The sequence below is a fragment of the Catharus ustulatus genome, chromosome 18 (genome assembly GCF_009819885.2).
Source record: "Catharus ustulatus isolate bCatUst1 chromosome 18, bCatUst1.pri.v2, whole genome shotgun sequence".
NCBI lineage: Eukaryota > Metazoa > Chordata > Aves > Passeriformes > Turdidae > Catharus > Catharus ustulatus.
The window spans coordinates 4513507-4532085 of NC_046238.1; the positions used below are offsets into that span (position 1 = coordinate 4513507).

The window sequence follows — 18579 nt, forward strand, 5'->3', positions numbered from 1 at the left end:
CACAGAAGGGTTTGGGTTGGAGAGGACATTAAAGATCTTCCAGTCCCATGGGCAAGGATACCTTCTACTATCCCAGGCTGCTCCAAACCCTGTCCAACCTGGCCTTGGACACTTCCAGGGGTGGGAACAGCTCCAGCTTCTCTGGGCAACCTGTGCCAGGGCCTCAGCATCCTCACAGGGAATGATTTATTCCATATATCTCACCTAAATTTCCCTTTGTCCTGTCACTTGAGTTCCTGATACAAAATCCCTCTGCAGCTTTCTTGTTAGCTCCTTCGGGTCCTGGGAGATGCTGTGAGGATTCCATACAACCTTCTCCTCCCCATGCTGAGCAGCCCCAGCTCTCAGTCTGTATATTTTGGGTATATCTGGGTATATTTTGGGTATTATCTGGGTTTTTGCAGTGCAGTGCCAAGGGGCCTTGGAGAGGAGCAGCCCATGCCCTGTGGCTGCATAAACCCCTGATTGTTCCCTGTGCCATGGGCCTGGGAACCTCTTCTTTCTCTGCCATAATTAAATTTAAAAAGTTTGGAAAATACTAAGCAGGGCTGGAATGCTTGGCGTGGCCTTGCTGGAAATGTGTGTTGGTATATTTTCACACTCCTCCCACAGTTGTCTTTGTGGTTTATTGTTGTGTTTTTTTGTTGTTTGTGGGTTTTTTTGGGCCCCAGCCAGGAGCTGGGACCAAGCCAGGGATTTTTCTTTCACTGCATTCAGCGCTGTTTGTGCCACTCTTCAGTCTCTTAATTACCCAATCTTTGGTTCATTGTCCTAGAAAAGTTCAGTCCATTCAGCAGGATCCTGCTCCGTGCTGCCGCTGGTTCCGTCATGTGGGAAATCAGGAATTTGAGTCAGCTCCCAAAATTTCACTTTTTGTCCTCAAAAAGCCAGGCTGGCAAGGAGAGATGGAGGTGCACAGTCTGGCTGAGGGGATGGAGGGACTTTGGGTGTGTTTGGCAGTGATGGGGACATTTGTGACACAGATTGCTGTGTGAAATTCCAGGGTAGCAGGTGCCAGCTCAGAGGCAGGGAAAGACATGGGATGAAGCTTGTGACAGTGCATTAAAATTCTCCTAATGGAAGATTCTCAGCTGCAGCCTGCCGGGGTCATGCTCTAAATTACTTGCAAAGGAACTGTAAAGACCCTGATGTAATTTATTGAGCAATAAAACCCATTAGAGGTAACATGAACCGGTAATTCTGAAATGGGAGTGCAGAAGAGGTTGTGCTTCATCAGTGAAATGTAGGTAAATCTCTTGCAAAAAATCCCCAAAACGTGAATAGTGTCTAGTTTTTACTGGGGGAAAAAAAAGAGGAAGAAAATATGGTCTGAAGAGGAACAGGATATTTTGGTGCATTATGGAAACTTTTCATAAAATCCTCAGCAGGTGGAAGCAGTAATGGGCTTAATACACCTGTGGGAGGTGAGGCAGGCTTGGGATCCTTTTGTGCTGGAAATGAAGAGCTGGATGGCAATCAAAATCCTAAACCTTGCAAGTTGGGGATGCTCACACAGGTTTATACAACCATGGTGGAACTTGGATGATTTCATGAGCTTTTTTACAAGTCACCAGCATAATGAGACAGTTTGTTCTGATTTTTCTGTTTTTCTTTCCAGGATTTCTGCTCTTTAAAGACTATTGCATGAATGAGATTGATGAAGCTGTGCCTCAGCTGAAGTTCTATGAAGAGGTAAGTGCTGGTGGTGGAGTTTGGGGCTGTGCAGGGGGATGAGGCTGGGGGAGGCTGTCCTGCTCCTGCTTTAGCAGGAATGCTGAGAGGGAAGGAGGAGATCCATGATGTGAAGCAGTGTGGAGTGGTAGAAAAGGATCTAGGACAAAGTTCCTTGTGTTGGGGTGTCACTGAGAACCCTTCAGATCTCTCCCCAGCAGCCTTTACCTGCAGGGAAGGCAGCAGGGTACAGCTGGAGGGGCTTGTGGAGGGATCTGGGGTGGGGGCTCTGATGTTTCAGGAGCTGCTCTGATGTTTTAGGAGCTGCTCTGATGTTTTAGGAGCTGGCAGGGCTGCAGAGGGGACACGAGAGGTGACTTTAGATGGATGATTTGTGTCCCTTGTCAGGAGATAGCCAGTGAAGGAGCTGACAGGCACTGAGCAGGGCACATCCCAGAGGATCAATAATTCCAAGGGATGTCCTGGCCCTCTCCAGCTTTGCTGCTGCACAGTCTGAGCTCCATGGCTCCATTCATTCATTCCCTGTTACATTTGTGACACTGAATAAAACAATAATAAAAAAGCCCTTAATAAAATAAAACAGTGAATCCTCTCCCAGGTGCTGATTTCAGGGCAGACCTGGCCATGCTCAGGGTTCATTAGAGCTGGGATAGCCTTGGCTGCCTCACTCTTAAGCTGAGAATTTAACTTTTTTCATGCTATCAGCACAAACAGCTGGTATCAATTTGGAGATCAGTCCTCAGCAAGACTCCATTCCCCCCCTCAGATCAGATACCTGCTGTCAATAAAGAATCTTTTTCTATCATTTCCATCTCTTTATACCCTGAAGATATCACTGTCAGAAGTAATCCGAAAGGGCCTGTTGTACCAGATTATTTAGCAAGATATTTTTGGCTGCCTCTTTATCTCTGAAACAATTCAAAATTATATTTTTAGGTTATTAGCAAAGTGTTGCCTCAAAAGAATTTCAGTGCTTTGTCATGTACTTCTGGAAAAATCCCATTAAAGATATTTAAAGAGAGGTTCATTGTGTTTTCCTCTGTGACATACCGGATCCAGGAGCTTTTCCCTTTTTTTATATATTTGATTTACTTGCTGCATTTATTACACATAGAATAATCTGAGTACATTGCTACATTAAAAATTGCTTGATGTAGAAGAGCTCTGTACTCCAGGGATTTCATATCACTGCAGCTGGAGTCACGATCAGGCATTTAGCAGGATGAGTGATTCATCCTGATCGGTTTCACAAGGAAAAGAAAAGAAATTAAAAAGGAAAAAAGGGGGAAAAAAGGAAAAAAAAGAGCTTCTAAATACTTGAAAACAAATGCATTCTGATCCCAGTTTTTGAGGAGTTCCTTTTGATCTCTGGGAGTTCTGCTGAGACTCCTCAACACTGGCTGGGGAGTTGGGTCCTTTAACAACCAAACATTGAAGGATTGGAGGTTGTGCTCAAATAAGACAATCAGATATCCATCAGGCTTCCTCCTGTACTGCTAATTATTTTGTGTCATTGCATTAATTAAAAGTGTTTCTTGGGCAAAGACGTTTTGAGTCATTTTAATTATTAATTGGTATCAAGGGGGAAGCAGCACAGATGGCAAATTGGGGTGGGACTGGTGCCTTTATCGTGTCAGCAAACAAGAGGAGTGCAGCTAGAAAGATACTGAGTTTAATTAATGTTCCACCTCCAGAGGTAGGCTGGTTCCAGTTTGTCTCTTGGTAATTGAACTCAGTGATCTTGGAGGTTTTTTCTGGGATTCTGTGGCACAGAGCAGATCTGCTCACTGCCAGTATCTGCATCCCAGGCTGATGCTGGGAAGGTCCAGGAAGTCAGAGCTGAGTCTTTCCCCTAAAGATCTTGTTTTTATTTTACAATTTGTCACTCCTGGAAGAATTCTTTCCCCTAAATATGCTCCGGAGGACCCTGAGACTCAGTAAACTTTTTGTTCTGGTTGTCAGGTTTTGTGGTGTAGATGAACTTTCTGGGATTGCTGTTGTTTCACCTGAAGAAACTTAATGTGTTTTATAAAACTGCCTTTCAGCCACCTTTAGGGTTCAAATCCACAGTGTAGCTGAGCTATATGAACATTGTGAAATGTGCTTTCTAATCTTTCTTAGACATCTGTACCTGATGTGCTGTGGTCAGGCAATTGGGATTTTTGGGGTGGAAGAGCCCTCTCAGCCCATCAAGTCCCACTGTTCCCTCAGCATTGTCCATGTCCCCAACCTGTTAAATCCCTGCAGGGATGGGGACTCCACCAGTGCCCTGGCAGCTGTGCCAAGGCTGAAAAATTCCAATATTAAAGGGAAATTCCAGCTGTAACCGTGCTGGCACAGGCGATTTTTCATCAGTAAAGAAAACAATAAAACAAAACTTCAGCCAAAGTCCTGTTTTGACCCAATGAGTGAGAAACCACAAGAAAATGTGTGGTGTGTGCTTGCCCTTGTGTGCAGATCAAGGAGTACGAGAAGCTGGACTCGGAGGAGGAGCGGCTGTCGCGGAGCCGGCAGATCTACGACACCTACATCATGAAGGAGCTGCTCTCCTGTTCCCACGTGGGTATCCTGCCCCTTTCCCCCTGCCTGCCAGCAGGAATCTGCTCTTCCATCCTCTGGATTTCCCTTTGAAATCTAGGATCTGGGTTTGGGTTGCTTTTTTTGTTTTTCTAAATTTTTTTTGAGGTGTAAAGGTTGGTGGCATGCTGCATTTTTTATTAAACTTGGTGGCATACAGAGGAAGTATCAGGAGATTTGTCTGGTTTATGTTTCTTTAGACTAAATGTCTGTTCTTAAAAGGATGAAATAAATGCAGGGTGTATGTGTAGAGATGTGGCTAAAGTCACTGAAAAGACATTTCCTCCAGCTGAACTTTGGGCCCATTGATCTGTTTTTAACAGTTTCACATATTCTCATTTGAAAGAGGGATTTGCAGGTTGTTGTACCCTGAGTGGAGGGTTTAAGCTTTTTTTTTTTTTTTCTTTCTCCTCCCCAAAATGCATTATTTTATTAGTAGAAAACCTATATCTGCTTCTGGCTCTGGAGGTATGCCTGTAAATGGGATTTTTCATGGATTTGTTAGAGGAGGATCATCACCCCCTTTGATTTTTACCTTCCTCCTCCTCATCTTCCCTCTCCTGCCTCTCTGCTTTGGAATAATCCTGTTACTGGCTCATTGTGCACATTTCACACAATATTCACTCTAATATACCTGTGGGAGGCCCTATTGATTCCCCTTGGGGTTGGTGGTTCCATGTGGGGAAAAGAACAACAGTGCTGTGACCTGAAATGAAACTCCTGACAGTTCCAGCTGTTTAAAATCTTCCTTTTTCTTTTCCAAAAGCCTTTCTCAAAACAAGCTGTAGATCATGTACAAACACATTTAGCCAAGAAACAAGTGCCAGCCAGCCTTTTCCAGGTGAGCTTTCAGTCTGAACATTCAGCATCTCTGACAGAAAGTGACTTTTTAGATACTGTTTAAAGAGACAGGATAAATGGGACTGGTGCATATTCTGTGGTGTAAGTGGGATTGAAATGCTTTTCCAAGTCAAAATTACAATTTGCTCTTCTTATCTATAATATTTTTCAAGCACATTTAGAAAAGCAAACTATACCTTGGTGTGTGAACAGAAGAGTTTTTATAATTGTGTAATTTTAAGCCATTAAATGATTTAGGGTAAATCACTTTCCATCAGGAAGATGCTCATCCTGTCAGGGTGAGCTGAGCTGCAACACTGGAGAAATTGTCTTATCCATCCTGGGGGTGTTTGTAAGCTTAAGTGTGTTTTATCTAAATTTATTTTTATATGCTGAAAAAAAGTGGAGGTTGCCCTTGCCTGGTGTCTCTTGTGCTCCTGAGCTGTTCTGGCTGTTGCCATGAGCTGGAAAATGGTGATTGCAGTGCTGGGGGGAGCTGGGGCCATCACACACCCAGGGGAGGGAATTCCCTGGAAAAAGTCACCTGTGGTTTCCAGCTGCTGATCTCAGCAAGGACAGAGAGGAGAGAAGCACCACAAAGATGAGGGAGCAGCTCTGGGAAGTTTGGATTCCACAGGGGTGGCAATTTATTGTTTAAATATATTTGAAAGAGTAACTTTTTTGCCCCCACAGCCCTTAAGGTTTTCTAGCTCATGAAAATATTTTGTGTTTGACTTCAGGGCACCTGCTCAGATTCCAAAAGCCAAATAAAGCTAAAATGCTAAAATGCTTCATTGAGGCTTCTTAAGGACAGCCCAGGAGCTGTGTGGGGCCAGTGAGAGTTCTGTGTAATGGATGGGATTGAAAAAAGCCATTTATTGTCTGCTTAAATACTGATTGTGTTTCCTCACCCTTTTTTAGCCATATATAGAAGAAATTTGTGATAGTCTCCGAGGAAAAATATTTCAAAAATTTATGGAAAGGTATGAACATGGAATATTACCTGAATTACCTGCCTAATGTAGTGGGAAGCCAGGTCCTTTCAGTACTGCTGTCAGTTGTGTTAATGCACAATTAATCAAATGGAGTTTATCAGCAAGCTTTGTAAATACCCAGATTTGTGGGATATCCTGATCAGGATGTGTGAGTGGAAAGCTGAGGGGTTTCTCAGTCACAGCAGGGAGAGGTTGGAGTTTGGGCTGTGAAAAGGCAGAATTGGGGTTTTGGGGATATTCTGTGGGTGCCCATCTCTGGTGTGGGGCTGGGCCCCTCAAAATGAAGGTGTAATAAAGAATTGAAAACACAAATCTGGCTCAGCAGAGCAGCCCTTTCCTGCTCCTGTGCCTGGCTCTGGAAAGCTCACCCAGGAACACCCAAATCCATTTTCTAAACTGGTTTGGTGCCATTCTGTGATAATTGTAAAAATGCCTCCATAAAGCTATTATTTCTTACTTTGAAAATAAATGCTTAATTATTCATGTAGGAATAAGCAACTATTTTATTATTTTTTTTCCCAAAGCCTGTGGTATTGCTGATGTCTTCCCTATTTTGAGATAAAATGATTTTAAAATGTTCCTTGGAGTATGTGGAGGTTCATTAACATAAATCAAGCTGCCTGTGTTTTCTTATAATTATCTTTCTCTTGATGTAATTTAAATGTTTGTTAGTTCCAAATGTAGTTGTTTAAAAATTGAAAACCAGATTGGAATGGTTGAAAACCATGCAGGGACACACTGAGCACTTCCAGGGATAAGGTTATCTGCTCTCTTTCTCTCCCAAGGATGTAGAACATGGAGTGTGCTCTGCCTAGGAATTGTTTTTCTTGGTGGGGGTAAGATTACAGTTGGTGAAAGGAAGGCTGTCATTTATTAAATACCACCCCACGCCCTAGCTCAGACTAGATTTTAAATATCAGAGTCTTGACATTTCCTGTAATACTCTACACAATAGTCTCAGACAACTTTTAAACTTTTTTTTTTTTTCTTTTGCAGTGACAAGTTTACTAGATTTTGTCAATGGAAAAATGTAGAGCTAAATATTCATGTAAGTACTTACAAGTATATTTATCTTGTCAGAGGCTGCTACAGGAAAGAGAATGTTCAGTTTTGAATCCTGCTCTGCAAAGGCCTCATTAAGGAGGGTGGTGGATGTCATTGCTCTGCTATTCTTAGGCACAGCCCTGATGATTCCTGTCTGGACGTCCCCTCTGCCTTCCTCACTTAATAGAATTTTGATTTTTTAATGGCTGAAGAGCTGAACTGCCAGAATTGCTGCTGTTTATCAGCCCCAATCCCTGTCCAGCTCCCTTTCCCACTCCAGCCCTGCTGTGATCCCAGCACCCTCTGAGCCCCTTCCCTTGGCCTCTGCTTTTGTCCCTCTCACTTCTCTGTGACAACAAAAATATCCCTGAATCAGACTGGCACTTTTTGGGAACAGCAACCTCATTCCCCTTGTTGCTACTTCTCACTGTAGTGCTTCCAAGTACATGGAAATATCAACAATAAGGGGCTCCTTTTCCAACAAATGAATTACAGTTGAGGATCTCAACACATTCATGGATCATTTAGATGTTTTCACAGTAAGGTTTTTTTAATGCTGGAAAAATGAAGGTTTTGTTTTGTTGTTTCTGTTTCCATTTGCAGCTGACCATGAATGATTTTAGTGTACATAGAATAATAGGAAGAGGGGGATTTGGTGAAGTGTATGGCTGCAGAAAAGCAGACACTGGAAAAATGTGAGTATCAAACACTCTATGGCAGAGGTGATTGTAAACTCTGGACTAGTGAGGAAATCCTTCCAATCATTTCTTAGGAAATCAGTGGAAAGCAGTGTCACATTGCTGTAAAGTTCTTTGTAATGAAGTTTTATCCCCAGAGGTTCTGATTGCTGGCTCACTGCAGGCTCAGTTTGCTCTTGGATCCTGTTCCATGCCATGCTCAGTCTCACACAGCACATGGAAATGTCCTGTCAACACCAGTGGAAATGCAGGTGTCACCTGCTCCAGGTGGTGCTGCAGGAGCCTGTCCCCAGTGCTGGGCACTCAGGGCTGTGCCAGAGCCCATTCCCATGTGCTGTTCCCAGTTTGGGGAGCTGCATCAGTGCTGCTCCATGTGTGGTGAAAGCTGTGATCCCTGCTGCCTTTTGGAAGGGGATATCTCACTTGTGCTTCCCAGAGCTCTCTGTGGGAGCTCCAGGGTCAGCCCTGGGTGGTTTTTTATTCTTTTTGTGATCTTAGCATTCACACACCTCCCCTGATCATCAGATCTCCATTTCTAGGCATCACTGTCCCATTGTGTTCTGCTCTGAGCACAGGGATTTAACCAGTTGTTCTCAATATCAATCCATTTTTTTATTTACCCCTCCACCCTTTCATCTTGCTTTTCTCCTAACAATTTTAGTCCCCAGCTCATCCTCAAACATTTCCCACCCAAGTGAGCAGGGCATGTGTGAGGTGCCCTGTGTCTGGTTCCTGCTGGCTCCTCTGGCACTTGTGTGTGCCTGACATCCTTGATAATAATAAACTTCTGACTCTTAACAAGTGGAAGTCATCTTAATGTTGCTATTATTATATTCAGTATTTCTGCAGTGACATTATATTAATGCTCTTGCTAACAACGGTGGCTTTATTCTTGCTTTGGTACTTTTTGTCCATGTACAACTCATTCATTTGTCCATGTACAAAAATAAACATTTTATTTAGCTTGAGGCACGCTCAGCAGGCAGTTCTCAGAGTCCCAGCCATCTCCATGTCTGAGTGGAGCTCTGGCAGGAGGTGGATAAACCCTTGGGAAGTGAGAAGGACAGGGAAAAGTGAAGCAAAAGACAGGTTTTTATCAGATATAAATAGAGCAAAGGGAAGCAAAACGTGGGAAAACCAAGTTTCTTTTTTCAAATTTGAAGCAAAACTGGAGATGAGGTTCAGCTTCTGGGTAGAGGTTTGGTTTAGTTCTTGATCCAAACCTGTGTGCCCATCCCTAACCCAGATCCCATCCCCTCTAGATGGCTGCCTGTGCTGCACTTAGAGCCTGCAAGGAGCGTGGGAAGCCTCCCCTCCCTCCCAGGTAACACCAGCAGTGTTCACTGAGCACTCCCACCCCTGAGGCTTCTGCCAAGGACCCCTGCAAGCACCTCTAGAGAGGGACCAGAAACTGGATGCAGCATTCCAGGGAGAGGGACAGATTTTTGGGACAGGTTCTCAGAGAGGCTGTGCCTGCCCCTGGATCCCTGGAAATGTCCAAGGCCAGGTTGGATCAGCTTGGAGCAACCTGGGGTAGTGGAAGGTGTCCTTGTTCATGAATTTAAGGTCCCTTCCCACCCAAATTTCCATCAGCCTTGAACATCCCCAGTGCCACTCTGCAGTCAGGTCAGGTCAGGGGTTATTTTTACTCACCCTTCACAGACTCCTCAGCAGGAACACATGAATATATTCCCAGTGTGGAAAGTTAAAATTCACCCTCCCTCCCCCTCTCCCAACACATTGATGTCAGGAATGACGTGGCTGTTTTTGGGAGCTGGAGCCAAGGTGAGTCCCCAGGGCTGGGCATTGAAGCCCTGTTGTGGTGATTTCCTAAAAATCCATGGGTGCCCATGTCTTGGAGTGTTCTGAGGAGGAACACACATGTCCTTCTCACTGATGTCTGTTAATGAACTCACCCAATGTCTTGGAAAAATACCCAGCCTGTATCATATCCTCCTGTGGTTGGTGGTTGTTAGGGTAACATCCTTTGTGAGCAAAATTTTATTAATTTGTGTAGCACAGATGGTAGAAGACTAAAAAAGCTTTCTTGTGTGTATCTGACTTTTTTTTTCTGAGTAGAAAGAAAATTAAGGGAAAAAAAAAAACCATGTAAAACTCAGTGTGTGTTCAAGATATTACTTTCCTGGTAGAGCTGAAAGTGTTGGAATTAAATGGAACCATGGCAGAATTTGTTATTTAATTCCTATGGCAGATCCTTGCTTGTAGGTATGAGAAAAATGAATATATGTTGTGTAATTCCTATCTCACTGTGATGGTTTGGACATGGAATTATTTGTTAAAACACATTTCTCTGTCAGGAAGCTTCTGCTGGAAATGTGTTAATTCTGGAATATTTTGGAGGTTTTGTGTTTAGGCTGAAATGATGTTTTTAGTCCTGGGTTTAAGCCTTTCAAGAGCTTGCTTACAGCATCCTGTGAATGTGCATGGCCTGACTGCCAGTAAATAGTCCTGACAGAGGAGATTTTTGGGGCTTTTTCTGAATGATTGTTTTTTATTTCAGGTATGCAATGAAATGTTTAGATAAGAAGAGAATCAAGATGAAGCAAGGAGAAACATTAGCCTTAAATGAAAGAATTATGCTGTCTCTTGTCAGTACAGGAGTAAGTATCACTATGTGGTTCTTTCTTTCTTCCATATAATATAAAAGCTGTTACATACAATGCATATTCCATCAATTCCCTTGTGTGACATGCAAAAATTAACCCCCACTGGAGCCTCCCCCTGATTCTTGCAATGTGTCTGAAATGAGAAGGGAAAAGCAAAACTTGTTTGATCAGTTTGGGTCCTACAGAATGAGCATCTCTGCTGCAGAGCCTTGAGGGGGTGCCCATTTCTGAGGTAATTCATCCTCCCACCCTCCTGACTTTTTAAATAGCCTTTTTAAAGTATTTTTGTTTGAAACTTTTCCAGAAGACAGTTCTGTCTTGTGAAAAAGATTCCTTTTGTTTGCCATGGTTAGATAGTAGTTTTGTGAAATATCTAAAGTGCTCCTGCAGACAAAACTCCAGTTCATCCTTCCTTTCCTGTTTCTCTGATACCCAATTTTTCCCTTTTTGTTTTTGATGTACTTCAGCTGAGTCAAAGTGTACCAAGCCAGTCTGCCCATTTATAAATTGGATTAAAATTAGATTTTTCAGAATCTAAAGTTGAAACCATCATGATGTGTGCAAAAAGCCAGGCCCTGCCAGGTGCTGGGTGGTGTTTGAGGTGTGCTGGGCTCAGAGGAGTGAATTGCAGGCAGGATTGGGGGTGGCTGTGCCCTCCCTGCAGTGACACCACGGTTACCATGGCTACAGGTGATGCTGGCAGGAAGGTTCACTTCCCTCACCTTGTGCTGCATGAATTAAACACTGGGTGTGGGAGCACAGCCCCTGTTCCCAGCAGGGAGGAGGGATCAGGAGGGATTGTGTGTGGTTTAGTTCAGGCTCAGAGCAGGATTCCCTGCAGTGGCACAGAGCAAACAGTGAGCTTTGTCCCTGTCCCCAGGGATCAGAGGATCTTTTCTGTGGGACAGACCTTGAAGATCCTCGAGTCCAGGCATTATCCCAGCACTGCCACAGCTCCAGAGAGAGCTCAGAGCCCCTTCCAGTGCCTAAAGGGGCTCCAGGAGAGCTGGAGAGGGATTTGGGACAAGGGGGATTGGCTCCCCACTGCCAGAAGGCAGGGTTAGAGGGATATTAGGAAGGAATTCTTCCCTGTGAAAATGGGAAGGACCCTGATACAGGGCTGCCCCATCTTTGGAAGTGTCCAAGGCCAGGTTGGACAGGCTTGGAGCAATGTGGGACAGTGCAAGAGATCTCTGCCCATGGCAAGGGATGGAACTGGATGGTTCCTTCCAAGCCAAGCCATTCTGAGATTTGTGATTAATCCCTTCAGACTTTTTAATCAAGTGACCTGTTCTCACCAGAGAGAAGTTGTGGTTTGTCCACGTGTGTCAGGATTCCTGAAAACCAGTGGGGAGTAGGTCTGCAGTAGAGACTAGACAAGAAATCGAGGAAAATGAGTAATAATTTTCCCATTAACTTTAATTTGTGATTCTGTGGCTCCAGCACTGAATGTGAATTTGCATGTCTAGAGATTCAAAGAGAAAATAGTTCAGGAGCTGCTGGTGGAGGCAGTTTTCTCACTGGCCAGCACACAGTGAGGCTTTGAGCAGGGGGAGCAGCAGGAGGAACCATTTGTTTCTTTTGTTAAGGATTATCAGCTCATTAGAGAGACATTTCTTTCAGATTCTCAGAAATCTGAAGAACTTTGAGGAGAGGTTTTGTACAAAGTGCTGCTCATTCAGGTCAGGTACACCTGGGCAGGAATATACAGAATGAGATGGGTTTGAAGGTGGTGGAATCAGAGAATTCCTTCCATCCCTGAGCAGAAGCTGGGAGGCTGCAGTGCCATGTTCTGTGCCCAGGGACAGCTCTGTGCTGCCAGGAGCAGAGTGGAGCTGGGAAGTCCATCACAGTGCAATTAGTCATTTAATTGGGAATCCAGATGTCTCTGCAAAATGCATAATAACAGCTGTGCAGATGACACAGCTGGTTGTGTAATCAACTCTGTGAATCCTCCTCGAGCTCTGGCATTCCCCAGCACTCCTGGAGCAGGGAGCTCCCGTGCTGGAGCTGGTGGGAGCAGTTTCCACATTTCCAGGGGGTTCAGGAGCACAACAGGCACCTCTGCAGAGCATCAGGAGCCTCCTGGATGGGTCTGGTGGCACCAGGCTGGGCTCTGCAGGGCTCAGTCACCGTTGGTGTCTTTGCTGTGTCACTGTGGTGTAACGGGGACAAACTGTCACTGAGTTTGGGTTTCCTCTTCTGCAAGACACAGGCCCCATCTTCCCCTCCCACAGAGACCTTCAGGCTGGGGAGGCATTGTGAAATCCTTGGAAGGTCACAGAGTAGGGAAAAGATTTTACTTTCTGTTAAAAGAAAAATATATTTAGTTCCTCTAGTAGCAATATTTGCCTGATTTCTGTTCAAAAACTGGAACATGGAAATCACCAAGGCTCTGATGGACCCAAGGTGTTTGTGGAAGGAAATGGTTATTCCATGGATCTTTTCCTGAGGGTAGGAGGGGATCATTGCATCTGCCTACTGCAGGACCAGGGGCTGTGCAGGGCTGTGGCTCCTCTCTGTTGTGGCTAAAAAAAACCTCAGCAGTTCAGCCACCTTACCCAAAACTTCCTGAGATAATTTTGCTGCTGACTGGGTTCAAGATTTCCTCCCAGAATATCCCAGGACACCCCAGGAGTCCCACCATGAGAGGGGAGCAATAACCCTGTGTGATCAATAATCTGTTTTTTTGGAGCAGAGCAGGTACTTGGTCGGTTTCCACGTGTTTCAGTCAGTGACTGACAGATCTTTGAGTGACATCAGGACAGAGCTGCTCTCCAGTTAAAATGGGACACAGCTGCTCTGTGCTCTGAGCACCTCTGTCCCCTGTTTGCTTTGTTCCCCAAAGCTGAGTGCTTGGCTTTCAGTGAAGAGTCAGAACCAAAAATTTCCTCCTAGAGCACTTTTTAATGTGCCAATGTCTTTAAAATATCACATTTCTACTTTTTTTTTTTTTTATGGTTGCTCTAATATTTTTTTTCCTTCCACATGATTTATTGCCACAAATTTGACTGCAGTTCTCTGGACTCAATCCAGGATTGTTTGGATGTAAGGAACTCCTTCCAAACTGGTCTTAATTCACACATTAATGTCATAATGTTGCTTATTTTCATCAGAGCAGAAACTTGACTGCAATGAAGAATTGCTCTCCTGGGAAATTGATTTTATTGCTTTATGTGTCCTTTAAAAAATAACTGTAGGGTGGGTTTTTTTTATTTTTTATGCTGTAGAATACTCCTTTGCCATGGTTTTTGTGTCAGGAAAATACTGCAGTACAGCTTTTCTCTCTGCTAAGCAGAGAGAGGGTAGTGATGAAATTAAGAATGCTTGCACAAAAATGAGTTATGCATCACATTTACACTTCCAGATAACTTTTATTTTTAAAATCCATAAAAATATAAGCAAGCTATGTTCTGCTGTAGAGAAACCTTTTTATTTGTCTATGTGTGGTGTTTAAATTCTACCACAAAATCCTTCTGGGTAATTAGATTGCTCTGAAATTTTAGGAGCCCTGCTTGGGGACACTTCTGAATTACCCAGTCGATGCAGGAAATTAAGTTAATAATTCTGCTAAAGCTGCTGTTGTGAAGTTAAGTGTCAGCTACAACAGTCCCCAGCACAGAGTCCATAACCAGAGGGGGTATCTTGTGTTAGACACCACATCAGGCTCCTTATTTTTAGGGCCATTTAGGAATTTGGGTTTTTTCCTGGGTGCTGTTCAGGTGTTTCACACCCATCCCTCCCCTTTTCAGGGAGGCAAAACATAAAAGTGCAGTTGGGTTGGAGCAGGGCAGGGTGTCCCCAGGCACTGAGGGGATCCCTGGGGTTACAGCCAGCTCTAGAAACCTTTTTATATTTCAGCCTCATGGAAGGATGAAGGGGCTCTGAAGTGTCCCTGTCCCTCCCTTTCCTCTCTCCCTGCCCAAGGCCACCGTGTTTTGCTGTTTCTAAATTGGGAAGGGAGCAAGTTCCTGTCAGAGATTCCCAGAGCTTTCCCTTGTCCATCCTGCAGGGCCAGGCACGTTGTTGGAGTCACTGTGCTTCCTGCAGGGTGTGCTGGGCTCCCACCAAGGTGTCCCTGCCCCTGGCAAGGGATTGGAATGGGATGAGCTTTAAGGTCCCTCCCACCCCAGAGCATTCCACATGGCTTTGGAGGAGAAGCTGATGATGTGACAGCCACCCCCCAAGAGCCTCCTGAGCTTGTATCAGCAAGAGTGTGGCCAGCAGGAGCAAAGCAGCTCCATTCCTCATGGAAAGGGTTCTGCCCAGGGCAGTGGTGGTGTCACATCCCAGGAAGGATTTAACAGATGTGTGGATGTGGCACTGTGGGGACTTGGGTTGGTGGTGGCCTTGGCAGTGCTGGGGATGGACTCAGTGCTCTCAGAGGGCTTCTCCATCCTCAGCAATTCCATAGTTGTGAATTAGCCTTTGTGTCCAGCACAGGCCCAGTGCAGAGGAAGGTCTGCCAGCTGCTGCCACGGGGTTTGGAATGTGTGTCATGAGGTACCTGCCCATGAGCAGACCTGGGAACAAAGATGTGTTTTTCCAGTGGAATTTTTCCTGGCTCTTGCCTTAAACAGGAGATGAGTTGAGGTTCAGGTGCATCAGGAGGTGGGGTGTGACCATCCCTGCCCTGGCTGCTCTGACCTCCTAAACCTGCTCCCACAGCCCTTGTGTTGGGGGTTTTGCACCATCTGGATGTTGCTGTAGCTGCTTCCTGAACATCCAGAATCCCAACTCCTGCCTGGAGTGCTCACATTCCTTCAGTCCTCTGTTGGAAATGCTGCTGGGGGGCCAAGCACCTTCAGTGTCACCTGGGCAGGGCCCTTACAGGGGGGACAGTGGTTACCAGTGTAGCTGCATTTCAGGAGTGAGGAGAGAACTTGGGAATGCTGGCAAATAGCACAGGAAAAATATCAGATGTATTTTTAGGTTTCCTAAGTCACGCTTTGCTTTTTGCCCGGGGTGAACCTCTCTGCTCTTCCTTGCAGGACTGTCCTTTTATAGTCTGTATGACCTATGCCTTCCACACCCCTGACAAGCTCTGCTTCATTCTGGACCTCATGAATGGTAAGCAAGACTTGTTCAGATGATGATGATGATGTTACAGAAATTTTGGCAGGAGGATTGCTGGGCTGCTCCACGAGCTGATTTATTCAGCTCTCCACAAACCAATGTGTGGAAATCCTCTGCTGGATTAGTCACTGAATGCAAATGTTTATGAAATAAATGCATTTTAAAATGGAGTTTCAGACTGATCAGATCTCTGTATGAACTTTCACAGCCTTGCAGAGGGTGAGGCTGTGTGCTCCACAGGTGATAAGAACCTACAAAAGCTGTGCTGTTTCCCTACAGTGTCACCCTGTCTGCCTGCAGGGGAAGATTTTGCTTAATTACATCTCAATTCTCATTTCAGGAGGAGATTTGCACTACCACCTCTCCCAGCACGGAGTGTTTTCTGAAAAAGAAATGAGGTTTTATGCTACTGAAATCATCCTGGGGTTAGAGCATATGCACAATCGCTTCGTGGTGTACAGAGACCTGAAGGTAATGGTTGGTGGGTGCCTGCATCCACACACACCCTCAGATAACTTCCATGGATTACCTTTCCTGAAACCCTCCCTTGGCAGGATTATTTCTTTATCTGCCTGGTTTTTGTAATGAGTTTTCCAAGTTGTTCTAATCTGTGCCATTATCCAGTTTAACCAGCCTGGGAGAGGCTTCCTGGGGGTCACAGCAAATCCTGTGAAGTGTTATTTATCTCCCTGCTGGGAGGCTTTTAGAGGATATTCTGTATTGCTGGGAGCCCTGGAAGAAGCCTTTGAGTGTGTGGTGGGGGACAACAGCACAAGGGATGCTGGGGGGCTTCACTGGCAGTTGGGAAATCGAGGACAGCTCCCAGAGAAGAGTCCCTGGAGCAAGTGACAGCACAAGGGGATGAAAGTCTGCCCAGAGACTGGGAATAAAAGGTGTAAGAGCCACACACAGACCCTACTGTGAAGAAACCAAAAGCAACTTGAGGCCAGAATGGATTATTCATTTATTACCTGCTTTGTGTTTCAAACCTTGCCTGGCTATTCCCTTGTGTTACTCAGTGTTTCATAACCTGTGGAGATGATGGTAGTGCTCTCTGAGAATGTAGATTTTTATCTGGAAAGTGCTTGGTATATTGATGTTAAATAAAAGAAGGCAATTACCAATTACCAGGGAGTATTGATATTTGAATTGCTGTGCTGTGAGAGTTTGCAGATGTCAGCTGGGGAACACCAAGAACTCACCTCTCTCTGTTGGTTTCCAGCCTGCAAATATCCTGCTGGATGAACATGGGCACGTGAGGATATCAGACCTTGGGCTGGCTTGTGACTTTTCCAAAAAGAAGCCACATGCCAGTGTGTAAGTATTGTATCTGTATTTGCTGCACATACAGGTAGTGCTAAATACATCCTGAATTTGTCTTTATAACTTCACTTTGCCTGAAGGGGAGGAATGACACTTGGGTGGCCCAGGCTTGCTGAGCTGGAGGCTCTAATGAGGTTTTTGGGCTCCTCTCCCTGTTTTCCTGCACAGTTGTAGCAGCTGATGTGTAGGCATGGCTGGGAGATGACACATTATTTCAGGATGATTCACTGCTCAGAGAAGAACCTGACTGAGTTAAAGTACCAGATTGCTTTAATTGTCCCAACCTGGTAATTAAGTATTCCCAAACTGACTAAAATCTTGGATTTATTGTGTCTTTCTGGGTCTTCATGGAACTGGAGGCAAATTATGTTGCTTTCTTGCCCCTTGCCATCAGGATTTAAGTAGGATCTGAGTTCCTGTGTGTGTGGATTCCTGAGTTGTGTGTGGATTCCCATCTTACCTGGCACGTTTTATTCTCAATTGCCCTGATTTAGTCTTGGAATTTATGCAAAAAGGGAAACTCCAACCTGTCACACCTTAAGATATTTGCCATTCAGTAGCTTCTTGAAAAAAGTCCACATGTTTTGAATATGTCAGGGATAAAAGCAATAGCTGGTGGCTGCTTCTAGAGGTGTTCAGGAGTGTCCTGTGCGCACACAGGTGACCCATGAAATCCATTGGAAGCAAAACAAAATAGTTACAATTAATTCTTTCCAAACTGGGCTGTCTTATTGAAAGGATATTGATTTTTAGTGAATTTTTTCCCCAGTGCTAACATTGGATGTAATGAGTGTTTTGTGCTGTTGTGCTCTGCAGAGGAACCCACGGGTACATGGCCCCCGAGGTGCTGCAGAAGGGCACAGCCTACGACAGCAGTGCTGACTGGTTCTCCCTGGGCTGCATGCTCTTCAAGCTGCTGAGGGGGTGAGTGGGGCTCCTGCCTTGCCTTTGGGAGCCTGGGGGCCTCTGTGGGTGTCCCTTGGAATAGCAGGACGTGGTGTGTCACAGATTGAAGTGATCCCTCAGTGCTGACCCCATGTGAGACAAACCCAGGCTTTTTCTGCCAAACAAACCAAACCCAGCCCTGTGTTCTGTAGTAACCAGAAGTGTGGGACATGAGGAAGGCAGGTGCTTTATCTGCTCTTTGAACTGCTGCTGACAGCAGTTTGCTCCTCTCTTGGCAGCTGGAAGTGTTTTAAATGCTGAGATGTTGCTCCTCTAAGCAGCCCTGTTAAATCGTGGGCTTTGTGTTAGGCTGAGACTTGGTGCTGTGGAGAAGCTCTTGGCTGCACTGGTCCCTTTTAGTGCACTCAGCCTTCCCTCCTGCAGGTTTGGGCCAGGTACAAGGTGTGGATCCTTCATTTGCTGAATCTGGCCTGTTACCTTATCAGTGTCCAAAGGTACACGGTGATTACAGCTCTGTCAGCAATTACCTGCTCATTAAACCTAAGTGTCTAGAATTGATTCATGCCATGGGATTTGTCTGAGCAGTCAGCAAGCACTGATGGGCAAGGGCTTGTTGAAAATGGCATCCTCACTGGTAATGGCAAAGCAGAAGAAATCTGAGGCTTTTCACTGTGCAAAGATTGATCATTAGGTCATCCTGTGTCCTCACACATAATTAATTATGAGCTTTTATCTCCATCCAGACACTCTAAAAAGGAAGGTCAGTGTGTGACTTGTGAATTGAACTCTAGAGCTGTATCA

General features: G+C 45.0%; 1 protein-coding gene across 1 annotated transcript in view; it reads left to right on the forward strand.

Moving 5' to 3' along the window:
* GRK3 (G protein-coupled receptor kinase 3) overlaps positions 1-18579 on the forward strand; it is a 56539-nt gene that overhangs the window by 25458 nt on the left and 12502 nt on the right. Inside the window, exons 3-13 of the mRNA XM_033075742.2 lie at positions 1619-1692; positions 4150-4251; positions 5036-5110; positions 6031-6092; positions 7101-7152; positions 7752-7843; positions 10368-10467; positions 15465-15543; positions 15890-16020; positions 16772-16866; positions 17689-17796. Coding sequence (XP_032931633.1) covers positions 1619-1692; positions 4150-4251; positions 5036-5110; positions 6031-6092; positions 7101-7152; positions 7752-7843; positions 10368-10467; positions 15465-15543; positions 15890-16020; positions 16772-16866; positions 17689-17796 — 970 coding nt within the window. The remainder of the gene's footprint in view (positions 1-1618; positions 1693-4149; positions 4252-5035; positions 5111-6030; positions 6093-7100; positions 7153-7751; positions 7844-10367; positions 10468-15464; positions 15544-15889; positions 16021-16771; positions 16867-17688; positions 17797-18579) is intronic.